This window comes from Arachis ipaensis, chromosome B4, assembly GCF_059453495.1.
Source record: "Arachis ipaensis isolate K30076 ecotype BB chromosome B4, ASM5945349v1, whole genome shotgun sequence".
In the NCBI taxonomy this organism is placed as follows: Eukaryota; Viridiplantae; Streptophyta; class Magnoliopsida; order Fabales; family Fabaceae; genus Arachis; species Arachis ipaensis.
In genome coordinates this window covers 18,050,050-18,063,115 of record NC_142439.1, presented here as the reverse complement: position 1 = coordinate 18,063,115, position 13,066 = coordinate 18,050,050, and the positions used below count along the sequence as shown (strand labels likewise).

The window sequence follows — 13,066 nt, the reverse complement described above, 5'->3', positions numbered from 1 at the left end:
AGCTCAATATTCAACAAGTTTGTGGTTACTTACGACTCAGTAGCAGCCGAGGTAAAATACCAATGCTTATTATTCGAGTCGAGAGGGATATTGTGCCGTCACGCACTAAGCGTGTTAAGCTTTGAACGAGTAAGCCAAGTGTCACCTAGATATATACTGGAACGATGGAGCAAGAAGGTAAAGAGGCGACACACACACATCAAGAGCAGCCACGACGAGCCACTGTTGGAGCCAAGAAGCAAGAGGTTTGACCAATTGATTTTTTGTTTGTAAAATATTTGCAAATTTGCATCCGAATCGGAGGAGCTAACTGCAATTCTGCACCGTGCGTACGATAACATCATGGTTGAGATGGAATCATTGAAAACCAAAAGGAAGGGCACATCTTCTTTATCTCACGAAGACGCCAACGTGGAATCTGTTAACGAGCTTCAAAGCCCTCCAAGGATTCGAACAAGAGGACGTCCAAAAAATAGGCTAGGTTCAAAGTTGGACAAATAGATTGCAAATGCCACAAAGAAGAAGAAAACGAAAGCTTTAAACGAGGTAAAAGTGATGTTCTTTAAATACGTGGTGATTGAGTTTAATTTTCTCGTTAATAGTTTAGCTAATATGTGAGTTTGTTATATTCAGTTAAACCTCTTTGATGCTGCATCAGTGGTGCATTCAAATTCCAGCCAATATCAAGCACGTGTTATGAATTATCAGTTCAGGGTACCAGCAGCAGCGGATAACTCTTTGGGTGTATAGTTACAGAATATAGGTGTAAAAGCACTGTTATGAATTTTCTTGTATTTCACATTTTACATATATATACATATATATACTTCAGAACCTTATTTTTATGTTATAAAATACTGTTTGTTTTTTTTTTTACAACGTTTTAAGGGTTTTATGTTATAAAATACAGTTTGCATATGGATGGTTTTAAGTGTTTAGGGTTCAGGGTTTTAGGGATAAAGCATCAGGGGGATAGATTTTTGGGTGTATATTCAACTTTCTTTGGGTGTAAAAAATGGCAGGTTATGGGTGTATATTTGGTTTGATGTTTTCCTTCATATTATAGTACCTGTAATTCATACATTTTGAATACAGCAGACAGAGTTTAATTATTGAAAGAAATTTCACCATAAACTGGATTATAATTGAAAAATTTTTACAGCATGTGTTCAATTTGTTACAGGACTATATAACAAGTACATTAAGCAGTGTCAACATCCTCAGAAACTATCTGACAATATGGACTCAATAACAACGAGGATGGCTTGGACAGTCTTATTGCATTACTTCCCCTAATGGCTTCAGCTTTTTCTAGATTCATGTCATGGAATAGAATCCGGGAAGCATATTCTACTCTAAAGTGGTCCACCTCGTCCTACAGTAAAAAAGAATATTCTGTTTAATCAACCATGTTAATTGAGTAATGTAATACATAGTTATTTAGTTTTAAACATATTTACCTGGGTCCAATTGTCCCACTCATACTTCCGCCTTTTAATGTTTGCAGGCTCAAATATCTCAAGCCACTTCATTACGTAGATAGCACAGTCATAGCTGAAAACAGAAAAATAAATTACAAATTACATATAGGAAAGTTTAATTTTCAGAGTGAAAGATTTATACCTTGTCTTTTGGCCCGAGATGTGAAGGTATGGTGCTACAATTTTCCTGTCCTTGTCCCTTGATTTCAGAGGTGCCCCCAGCATATACTTTAATTCGTGAAATTACATATCTCTTAAAACACAAAACAAATCAGTAATACGTGAATAATTTCAATAAAGGGATACACCCAAAGAAGCACATAGTTACACCTTATATTTAACAGAAATACACCCAACTATATATATATATATATATATATATATACAGAACACAGAACCAACTTACAACAAATGTATTCAGCGCAGTTCTCTCATCGGAAGGAGATTTTGTGTGATATGGGTCGACTATATAAAATTTCCTCTTTCTTGCACTACAAGAATTTGACAAATTAGCGACGATTTTTTGCGAGAAATATTTTTTGTCACTAATCCGTCACTAACTTGCGAGGAATTAGTGACGCATTACCGACAAAAACAATGAGCGGTCACAAAATATCCAAACTTGAGAAAAGCCACTGATTAGCGAGAGATTTACGAGTAAGTCTGTTTCTCGCAAATTGACTTTTATAGCTAAAAAATGAGCGAGGAAAATTTTCTCGCTAATTTGTCACAAATTAATTAGTGAGTGACAATGTTCTAGCAAATCAGTCACTTAGGGATTCAATCAAATAAAAGTAAAGTAGCGAGGGATATTATTATCACTATTCCGTCGCAAGTGTTTGATATATAATTAGCGAGAAACAACTCACACATTAGTTCGTCGCTAAATAAACTTTGTGTGAAAAGAGTAATTAGTGAGAAACAATATTCCTAGCTAATCCGTCACAAAGACTTGAAATACATTTTGCGATGGACAATTTGGTAGCTAATTTGTCACCAAAATTTTTATTTTTAGCGAGCAATTAGTTTCTCGCTAAAATGTCGCATAAACCATAAGTAGTTATAAAATTATTTTGACCTATAGCATACTTTCTACTTAAAATAAAAAAGAAGGGTATCATTAAGTGCAGTACCTCTAATTTATTAGTTTATTACTAGATTTTATCCCTGATTATGTTGTGAATTGTATATATATTTATTTCACACTTTATCATGTTCAAATTATCACAAAGATAGAATTCATGGCTTTCATTTTACTATTCATTCATTAATTTTGTTAGAAATGCATGTGCTGTATTTTTTAAAAGAAGTATAATAACATATAAAAATTAAATTATAATAGTGTATTATTCTATTAATTGTATGTATTAGTGACACTTGACTGGCTTCTCCATTGAGATTATTCAACTTTTCTAAATGTTAAAATTATTACTCAACTTTTCTTATTAATTGTATTATTCTATTAATAGATAGATAGATAGATAGATAGATAAATATGATCACACAAGTCTTGATGCCAAGCTTTGAACATCCATCTTATCTAAATGTTAAAATTATTAAAACTGGTTCAATATACTCCTACTTGTTTTTTCCGTTCAATCACAAATTAAATTATAGTGATGCTGAAGTTGTTATTTTTGCTTATTACTCCTTTATTATCGTTACTTTTTAAGACATGTTTGGGATGAATGAGATCACTTCTTTTTCCCTCTATATTTGATAAACTTGATTTTTATTTGAAAAATTGTTTGTTGGGATTGCTTGCATGAAGATAATAATGGTTGCTGCTTTAGTCTTGCACTCTTGGAAGCTTTATATTCTTTTGATCTATTTTATTTTTATGAATTACTTTAAAGTTATGAGTAATATAGCTAAGTCTAGAATTTGTTATTGCTTTGATGATCTATGTTATTGTGTGTTAAACTATTTTTGATAATTGTGTATTTTTTAATGTAGGAAGAGATTTACAGATCATATGGTAACTCGTGACATCACGAAAGATTTATTAAGTAGGATGCCTTCTCCAGCGCCAAGATGGCAGGATTATTGTCCAAACATGAAGGACGAATTGTTTAAAGGTTTTCTGGTTAGTAATTATAATGTTTCACTATGATTTTTTACAAATAATTGGATTGAGTATTTGATAATTCTTTCCCTCTTTAAATTTAGGAAAAACATGAATTTGCATCAAATTATGATAAGGCTATGGCAAGAACTGTTTGGAATAAGACAATGCATGACCGCTATCCTGATATTTTGAAAAGAGCAAGGAATAGAGCTTTTAAGGAGGCAAACTCTACTAGTATTGCTGATATTAAGGGTCATGGACCTAAAGCAATGAAAGTTGATGTTTGGAATGGATTAGTTTATCATTGGTTAGATTCAAAGTGGCAAAACAAGTCTGTGGCCGGTCAAAAAAATAGGGCTGCTATGCCTGCTCATAAACTACACACTGCAGGGTCTATCAGTTTTGGCGAACACAAGAGAAGAAAGGTATAAAAAAAAATATTGTCTATAACAAATGATTTATGATAGTATATTCTAATAAATGTTGTTGCAGGAAGCTAAGTTGAAGCGTCGTGTATCTTTCCTTGAAGTATATGATGATGTTCATAAGAAAAAAAGTGGAGAATATGTTTCTGAAGTATCCAAGAAAATTATTGTAAGTGTCTTTAATTTTGTAGTATAATTTAGTTTTAATTTTCTTAATAATATGTCCTTATTTTTCTACTGTAGGACTCATATGGAGAGGTAATATCACAAAAATATGGAGAAGATTTAATAGATCAACCTGAAGTTGATCCTGACGTGTGGACAGAAGTTGCAGGAACCAACAAGAAAGGACGAGTTCATGGGTTAGGCCGCATTCTGGATATTGGTATTCATGATCATAGAGATGTGCCATTACCTGAAGATACAGGTGTTTCTACAGTCAAGTCAGTTTCACACACAGACATCACTGAGGCTATTAAAGAAGCATTGCCTAGTGCTATAAATGCAGTGTTGCCTAGTGTTGTAAATGAAGCTATACAGAGTAATTTATTGTCTCTCCTTTCTAAGATTCCAGAATTCCCCCAAGAGAAGAACCATTAGAGTGATTTTGCTGGGAATAATATTTGATTAGGTGGCTTATGTTAATGCATTTTGTTAGGCTTAGCTTATTATCGTAGTTTATTTGTTTGATAGATAATTGATTAGGCAATTTGTTTCATTTTCAGTTTTTATAGAAGTTGACTTACTTTTATTGGTAGTTTACTTAGTTGATAAATAATTATTTGGATTGATTTTATAGTTACTGATATTGTTAGATTTAGCTTGTTTTGGTATTTTATTTGTGAAGTATCTATGTTGGAGATGTTGCATTAGACTTTTATTTTAATAAATATGTTGGGTTTGATTTTTTTTTAAACATGATTAATTTTTATGAACTAATTTTATTTTTATGCATTATAATCTTTCATTTCAATCAATAAAATAAAAAAATAATATGATATTTATTTTAGTATAACGAAAAAATTGGAATTCTAACTGATATTCTAGTAAAATTAGCGACATACTCGCTGTTGATGATGGTGACAAATTAAAGACGCTATTGCGACTGAAACAATTGTGAGATACCTATCGATTTGTTACTATTTTAAAAGGAATTTGCGATGACATTTTGCGATAATATTGCAACTAATTGACTACATATTATTTCTTAGCAAATTAGCGACTATTTCATAACACTACTTTATCATTTCAAATAGCTTTGGTTTAGCGACAAAATTCCTACAAATTTGATTAAGGATTTTCAAAGATTAGCTATAGGTTTGCTACACAATGTGATAGATTTGCGACCATATTAGCGGACAACTTGCGACGAGTTAGGTTCGAAAAAATTCCTCGCTAATTAGCGTCAACCAACCATCCCATTTTGTCTACGCAGTTAGCTTGTATTTAGCGATGAATCTGCTGCAGTAGAGTTTATCGCTAATTAGCGACTACCGTTTAGTCAATTTCTTCTGCGGAATTAGCTTTTACTTTAGTGATTGATTTGCGACTATTTATTCGGTAGCTAAAAACTTTCCGATAAATTAGCGACTGTTGTGTTTGCGTTACTGATCTGCGACTTGTAATTAGCGAGGAAACCATTAGTTTCTAGTCGGTATCTAATCTGTCACAAATTATATTTTGCGTCAGATTAGCGATGATTTTACGACTCTTTTTGTAGTAGCTAATCGGCCATATTCTTGTAGTGTTGTATCAGCGAACCATAACCACCAATGTTGTGAATAGCAAACATGTGCAAATATCTGAAATATGTTCAGATTGAACACTGTTTTAGTTTATTTGGTACATAAGTAAAAAATGGTAATAAGTAGTTTTAGAAATGAAAACTTACATAACGATGTGATTTTAATTTTTGAAGGTCCAAGAAGGGTATAAACATTGGGTAGTCTTCCACCCTGAAAGGCTTATTGTTTTTAAGCTGTAAGAATACCCCCTGTGGATGATTTGCAAGGGCCATGTTCTGCAAAAATTGTGAACAACCAAATGAATACAGAAAATACACTCAAACGAATCCAGAAAATGCACCCAAATAAATAAACAACTAATACCCAATTGAACACAGAAAATACACCCAAATGAATAAACAGAATACACCCAATATAAGACAAAAAATACACCCTAAGGAATGCAGAAAATACACCCAAAATTTGTTGAAGCAACCCTTACCACAATATCAGGGGGGAGACAGTATACTTCTTCTTGAAACCTTTGAATATTTTGTTGGTTTAGGATGAAGCACATGGCAGAGACAATCTAGAAAAAGATGTCGAAATCAATTTTACATCAATCAGGATTGTAGTTAATTTTGGTGATAAAAACATTAATGTTGTTGTAATATTACCTCAGCTTCTATATGCGTTTTAGGCGCGAGTGATGCAAGGTGGAGTTTTAATAGAGTGTATATATCTTGGGCTTGGAGTCTGCAGACGTTGTCAAACTCATCAGTTAGCCCATCTGCGTAGGTCTTCACTCGTATAGCCCAGAGGTAGCATTTCTCTTTCATGTCAGAACTATTTTCATTTGTCCTGACAGGAGTTTCAAACTTCTCGAAACTCTCTGCCCCACTCTCCTTTGGAATCTGCGGACTTTTTTCTTTTTTTGTCACCCCACCACTTGCAATTTTATGTACCAGATCCTCTAATTGTTCTAGCAGTTTTGGGGTTTCTGGAGTTTTTGCCCTGTGTTCATCTTGCGTTGACGCTCCCTCCTGCGTTGTTGTTTCTTCTTGGCTTGAATCAGTGAAGCCAAGGCTGAATGATGGCATCGGATCTGTTTTAGGAACATACGATACTGTCCGTGCCATCATCATCAGCGCAGCAGCGTCTTCTGGGGCTGGATTTCTGCGTGGTCATGTATAACATATTATAAGAAGCAGAATATACGGATGATAACCAAAACATTGATTTTACTTTGATGAACTTACATTTTAGATGGAGTTGGGGAAAGCGTGGGTGTGCTTTCTTCAAGTTGTTGGGGGGGGGGGGTTCAGGAGTGCTGCACGACACATAAAATTAATCATGATGTAAAAAAACTAGTCAGGGGCAATATACACCCAAACTGTAACCCAATATACACCCAAACTGTAACCAAATATACACCCAAGATTATTTCTTACGTTTTTGTAGTTCCTTCAATTTGTAGCAGAGGGATTGGTTCATTTTCTGTCTCAGGTGTTTCTTCAATTTTCGGCACAGTGGTTGTTTGGGACAGTAGTAGACAAACTTGATTCAGAACTTTAAACAAGAAGAAAAATAAAAGGTTAACAATGCCTTTGAAAATAAAAAGGTTATAAGGTTGAAATATTCTTGAAAAACTCACATTGCAAGCCCTTCGGATGGTGTCTCTTCCCTCACAACCATCATATTCGAATCAGCCGGCTCACTGGCTGACTCTTCAACCAGACTCAACCTAAAATACACCCTAAGAAAGTCAAAAATACACCCGAACAATTCAAAAGAAAGACAAGCTTTGTTTTTTGAGAACTTACATACTTGCATTTTTTGCTTTTTTTTTCCTGCCTTTTTTTTTTCGAATAAAACAATAAAGGGCTTTTTTTTCTAAAAAAATATATACAAAATTAGAAGTAGAAGGTAATAAAAGGACAAAAGTAACTGTTATTTGAAAGAGAAATTACATGCTCTCTGCCGTTTTGTTTACGCTACTTTGTTCTGTGTCCTTGAGAGGAAGGATCATCACTTCCCAAGTTTACGTCCGGTATTCTAAACATAATAGAGTTCATGTTATTCAGACAAAATACCATACTATTAAATCATGATAACAAGATTTATCAAATAAAGCTTCTTACATTTCAGATGAGACATAGTGACCTTCCGTCGATCGCAGGTCAGCTTCCTTCTCCCTGCGAAACAAGAAACAATTATTAGCAAAGAAAACACCCTAAAATCTGAAATATACACCCCAACAAGACATACCCCTGTGCAGCAGAATTTTCATTGTTTTCCCTTAACAATTAATCTAGATCTTCACTTCCTATTTCAGATCTGACAGTACATTCATAAAAGAACATGTTAACAAATATAATCTTGATGATAGACGGTAATATAGCTTACAAAGTATTGTACCCATGATAGGATTGAGCTTGCTCAGGAGATGAATCCTCAACAATGACCTTTTTCTTTTTGGATTGTGTCCTGGGTAGAAAAAACAAGTATGAATTAGAAATAAAAAAAATTATTTTATCACAAAATACTATCCAAAGAAGTGCTTACTTTTTTGGTGTTCTCTGTGTCTTTTTCTTTGTTTTTTGCTTCTTCACTGGTGATGATTATTCGCTTCTATAAGTTAATAAGAGACACTCTGTTAATACATGAAATCTTGATAATAAACCCAAAGGAAAAGAGTAATAATTTCAGAACATTACTCATAAGTTGATTCGGATTCTGAATCAGAATCCTCCTGATTCTTCTTTCTTTTTTTGGACTCCATTCTGTAAGGCAAACAATCATTATTTAAAAACACACTAAAAGGGATAAAATACACCCAAATGAATGCACAAAATACACCCAACTTAATAAACAAAATACACCCAACCGTATAAACAAAATACACCCAACTTGATTAACAAAATACACCCAACTTGATAAAGAAAATACACCCAAGTATGTTACCTACTTTTTGGCTTTTTTGCTGGGTTGTTTTCTTGGTGAATTCTCTGAGTCTTCTTGAGTCTCAGACTCAGAGGTAGAATTGTCACTATCAGTTGTTTCTGTCTCCGATGATGATATTGAACTTGACTTCCTTTTTTTGTTTTTTTGATTTCTTGTTTTTTTTTTCTTTTTTTTTCTCTATTTTTTTTTTTCATTTTTTTGTCTTGTTTTCGCCATCTTTACAATCACCTACATTAGAAATTTTAGTTAGCAGCATTCAGGTAAATAAAATACACCCAACATATTATGTTCACTTACCATATTTTCCTCTATTTTTGCCCTCATTCTTTCGACCAACTGCTCCTTACTCCAGTTGGCAATCCAAGGTTCTAGAGGTCTTTCTGCCCTCTTCTTGTCTTTATTTTTTGAAAGATGAAAATAAATTATCATCAGGGCAAATAGGCAGCCATCAATTGCCTTTTTCTTTTTCAGCTTGTAATCGGCTATGCCCTTGATGATAAAACTCAAAACATGTCCTCCCCAGTTCCGTTCTATTATTGTGTCCATTTCCAAAATTGGGGCCATGTGCACAGGTGAGATTTTGTTTATTTTCGTTGGTAACAGGAACGCCATCTGTATATAGAGGATGAAAATCCTCTTGAACATGAGGCGATCCTGTTCATTACCAACGCCAATATCCATCATCTCATCTGTAAGATTTTTGAGAATCTTACCCTGGAATCTTCTAAAAATTTCTTTATCATCTTCAAAAAGATCCTTATAATTGACTTTTTGAGGAAATAGATATCCTACAAAAAGGAAAACAATATAGTATGAAAATTAGTTCAAATACACCCAAGCATCAATTGAAATACACCTGAATATGGTCATATACACCTATAATTTTTAGCGAGTTACCTGATGCGTTGATGCCAAGCGCAGCACCTATTATTTTTGGTCTTACTTTAAAAGAACCGTAGCCGGTTTCCAGTCTGTTTTCTCCTAATTTGAAGGAGTTAGCCAACTCCCTTAATATTTGGTGATGAACCCTTAGTGGCGGGATGTGCATCAGGCCACCGAATCCCAAATCCCTAACAATCGTTTTCTTCTCCTCACTCATGTTTCTGAATTTCTCACTTAACAAATGTGTTGCACACTTAAGGTCTTTGGTTTGCTGTAAACAAAGCAAAATTATAGTCAGATATATTTCTATTATATAAAACTGATTTCATCTAAGACATATATTTGTTCTTACATTTTTTTTAGCTTGGTTTCTCGCTGCCATTTTTTCTGAAATGAAAAATACGTCCACAGATATCAGTAAGATACACACATAGATATGAGTTAGATACACCCATATATATCAGTCAGATATCACTCAAACATGCATTAATATACAAGGTCAAGCAACATTACAAGGTCAAGCAATATACACCCATGGACAAGCAAATATAAGAACAGTTGCAACTGTTGAATATATTACAGTATATCAGTTTAGAAATATACACCCAACAAATTATGCCATATACACCCAACAAATTACTCCATATACACCCACCAAATTATGGAATATACCCCCAAAAATCAGTTACCAGAAGAATTAGAACAACAAGAACAGTAACACCTAGAAGAACTAAGAAGAACAGTATAACCTAGAACCAAGAATAACAGTAAAACCTAGAACAAGTAGAACATTATAAATTGTAAAATGAGACGTAGAGCAAGAAGAACAGTAAAACCTAGAAGAACGTAGAAGAACAGTAAAACTTAGTTCTTTGATTTCGAAATGTGATATACAGGATGAGTAAAATAGTAACGTAACGTACATTGAGTATTATAACTTCGTTTTTTCTCGAAATTCTTGATGGAGAGTTCTATGTTGTGTTGATGGAGAGTTCGAATCTTCGCGACGATTGCTATCTTTGCCGTTTGTAATGTTGCTCGAAAATGGAAGGGTTGTGTTTTCTTCGAATGGCTTGGAGAAGTGGAAGAGTGCGCCATTAAGGAGCGGTTTTCGCGAAGCGCGACTGTTGAGTGGAGCGCGTGAATGTTACGCTCCATTCAAAGTAATTCAGTGCGCGTGTGAATGAAGTGTGGGCTGGGAGCTTGTATGACTTGTAGGGCATTTTTGCTTGTATGTGTAGTAGGCCCGTATTTAAAATTTGATATTGAAACTTGTTTTATATATATATATATATATATATATATATAATCTAATCCAAATTGCTTAAAAATTGGATCGGATCAAATCGGATCGAATTTAAAAAAGAAATTCAATTTAAACTGCACCGCAAATAAAATTAATATTCGAATCAAATAAATTTTTTATTCAAAAGCAATCCAAAACTCACCGCGACTCTAATTGTACCGCGACCTATCCCATAAAACTTTATGGGTTCGTTCATGACCATTATGCCATTATTTTGTTCACATAATTATGCTCCAATTAGTTGAGTAACAACTAATCAATTAGATTGTTCATCGCTTGAAAAGGCCTCTTTCTTATCTTATTTTATTTCTGGGTGTGGGGCCTAAAATAATTAAGTGGCAGTTAACCAGTTAGGTTATATGTCTTACAAAATATCGGTTGTACTTTAATTTTATGGTGAATTAATAAAAGGAGAACGAAATCAATTAAATATATTTTCGAATTAAAGCTTGGTAGTATCAAGAAATTAAAATCACAGGAATTTACACACATTCTTTCTTTGTTCCACTAACTTGTTAGTGGTAATTATTAAGGAACAAAAAAGTAAAACCTGATTTCGATTATCCCCAAGGATGGCTACTATAGCCTTTGCTTAACTATCATATCATATAGTATTAAGAAGAGTTGAGTTTTCGGAAGATATTTTTTTTTTCCTTTTTCTTTTGAAATTTAGAGTTTAACACATTATATTATTGAAAAAAGAGTATTATAATTGCTATTTTTATTTAGTTATAACTCCAAATACCTAAAGCTAAGTCAACTCTTTCCGATCACCACTTTATATAATATGACCGTTAGTTATTCTCACACTTTCACTACTATTTTCCAAAAATTTATTTTTTCTTAATTAAATTCATTTTCTCTAATTATAGTTCTTTTATATATTATATTTAAAAAGTTTTAAATAAAATATAATTTTTTAATACATTCATCTGATTATATTTGTTATGTTAGATAATTATTCATTTAATAAATTTGAAAAATAATAATCTTTTACAAAAATGCTATTTGTACACTAAAATTAGTCACTAAAATCAACTACTAATGTATTTGTATATAAATATATGTATGGTTTAATTTATTTTTAATGTATATTTGTATTCTAATATATATTTTATACTAGTGGCTAATTTTAGTGGCTAATTTAGCGTACATGTAGCATTACTCGATCTTTTATTGATGTATCAGTATATAGTTGAATACATGTGTGAGGATATTTTATATTAATAATGTATAAAAATTAAATTCAAATTAAAATATAATAATATTATTTTATTTAAACATTAGATTCTATTTTTTTGAAATTACTAGACAATGAGATGTAGTGGCTTTCTATGTGCCTCCTAATCTCCTATCCGTCGGTTTGGTGTGTATATATAATTCTTTTGGGCCATTCATTATCTATATATTTCCATGACAAAGGAAAAAGTACCATTTAATAATTGATGCATAATTATAGAACAAGTATAGTGATAGTTAGTTATTTGAAAAAATCTCGGTTGCTTTCAAATTGCTATTCTGCCAAACTTGTTTGCATAGGTCTAATGTGTAGTCTATTCATATGGCATCTTTGAATAATAATAATAATAATAATAATAATAATAATAATAATAATAATAATAATAATAATAATAATAATAATAATAATAATAATAATAATCAAATCAATGCCATCAAGAATAAATTGTTTGTGGCCTAATGATGAAGTACGACTTGAGAATACAAAGGACGGAAAAGATATAACATCTCACGTATAGTGTACGTCATGCATGTAAATGACATAAGACAATGATCGATGTTTAAGTTTATGTTGGTAAATGGAAGTACCTTCATATATTACATGGCATCGTGTATGCAACACATGTTAGCACATGCTTCCAATTTCATAAATTGGAAATGCAACGTCAAAGACATTCAATGTATTCAGCTCGTTTTCAACGAGGTCTAAATTTTAAAACATGCAGTGCACTTTTCTTCTTTCTCTATCTCTGATTTTTCTTTTTATTTATATATAAAAGTGATGTAGATAGACTTATATCCGCTCCAACTATCCTAGATTATATTTGGTAGGAAGAATTTAATTTTGATGTATTCCAGCTATATAACTCAAATGATATAATTTTTCTTGTATTCATTTAGAGGTTAAAATAGACGTAATTAGATTGTTGTGTAAAATATTTTACATTATCAGTATATTAAAATTATCTTCTATTAAG

General features: G+C 32.5%; 2 protein-coding genes across 2 annotated transcripts; one reads left to right on the top strand and one right to left on the bottom strand.

Moving 5' to 3' along the window:
* Positions 1–1,201: 1,201 nt before the first annotated feature.
* On the bottom strand, positions 1,202–6,275 carry LOC148566815 (uncharacterized). Its single transcript, XM_088484443.1, has 7 exons — positions 6,201–6,275; positions 5,866–5,994; positions 5,727–5,776; positions 1,888–1,972; positions 1,624–1,709; positions 1,461–1,554; positions 1,202–1,375 (listed from the first exon to the last, which is right to left on the bottom strand). The coding sequence occupies exons 1-7, from the start codon at positions 6,273–6,275 to the stop codon at positions 1,202–1,204; spliced, it is 693 nt and encodes a 230-aa protein (XP_088340569.1).
* On the top strand, positions 3,445–4,574 carry LOC148566816 (uncharacterized). Its single transcript, XM_088483058.1, has 4 exons — positions 3,445–3,567; positions 3,651–3,974; positions 4,042–4,143; positions 4,218–4,574. The coding sequence occupies exons 1-4, from the start codon at positions 3,457–3,459 to the stop codon at positions 4,572–4,574; spliced, it is 894 nt and encodes a 297-aa protein (XP_088339184.1). The 5' UTR covers positions 3,445–3,456.
* Positions 6,276–13,066: the final 6,791 nt, after the last annotated feature.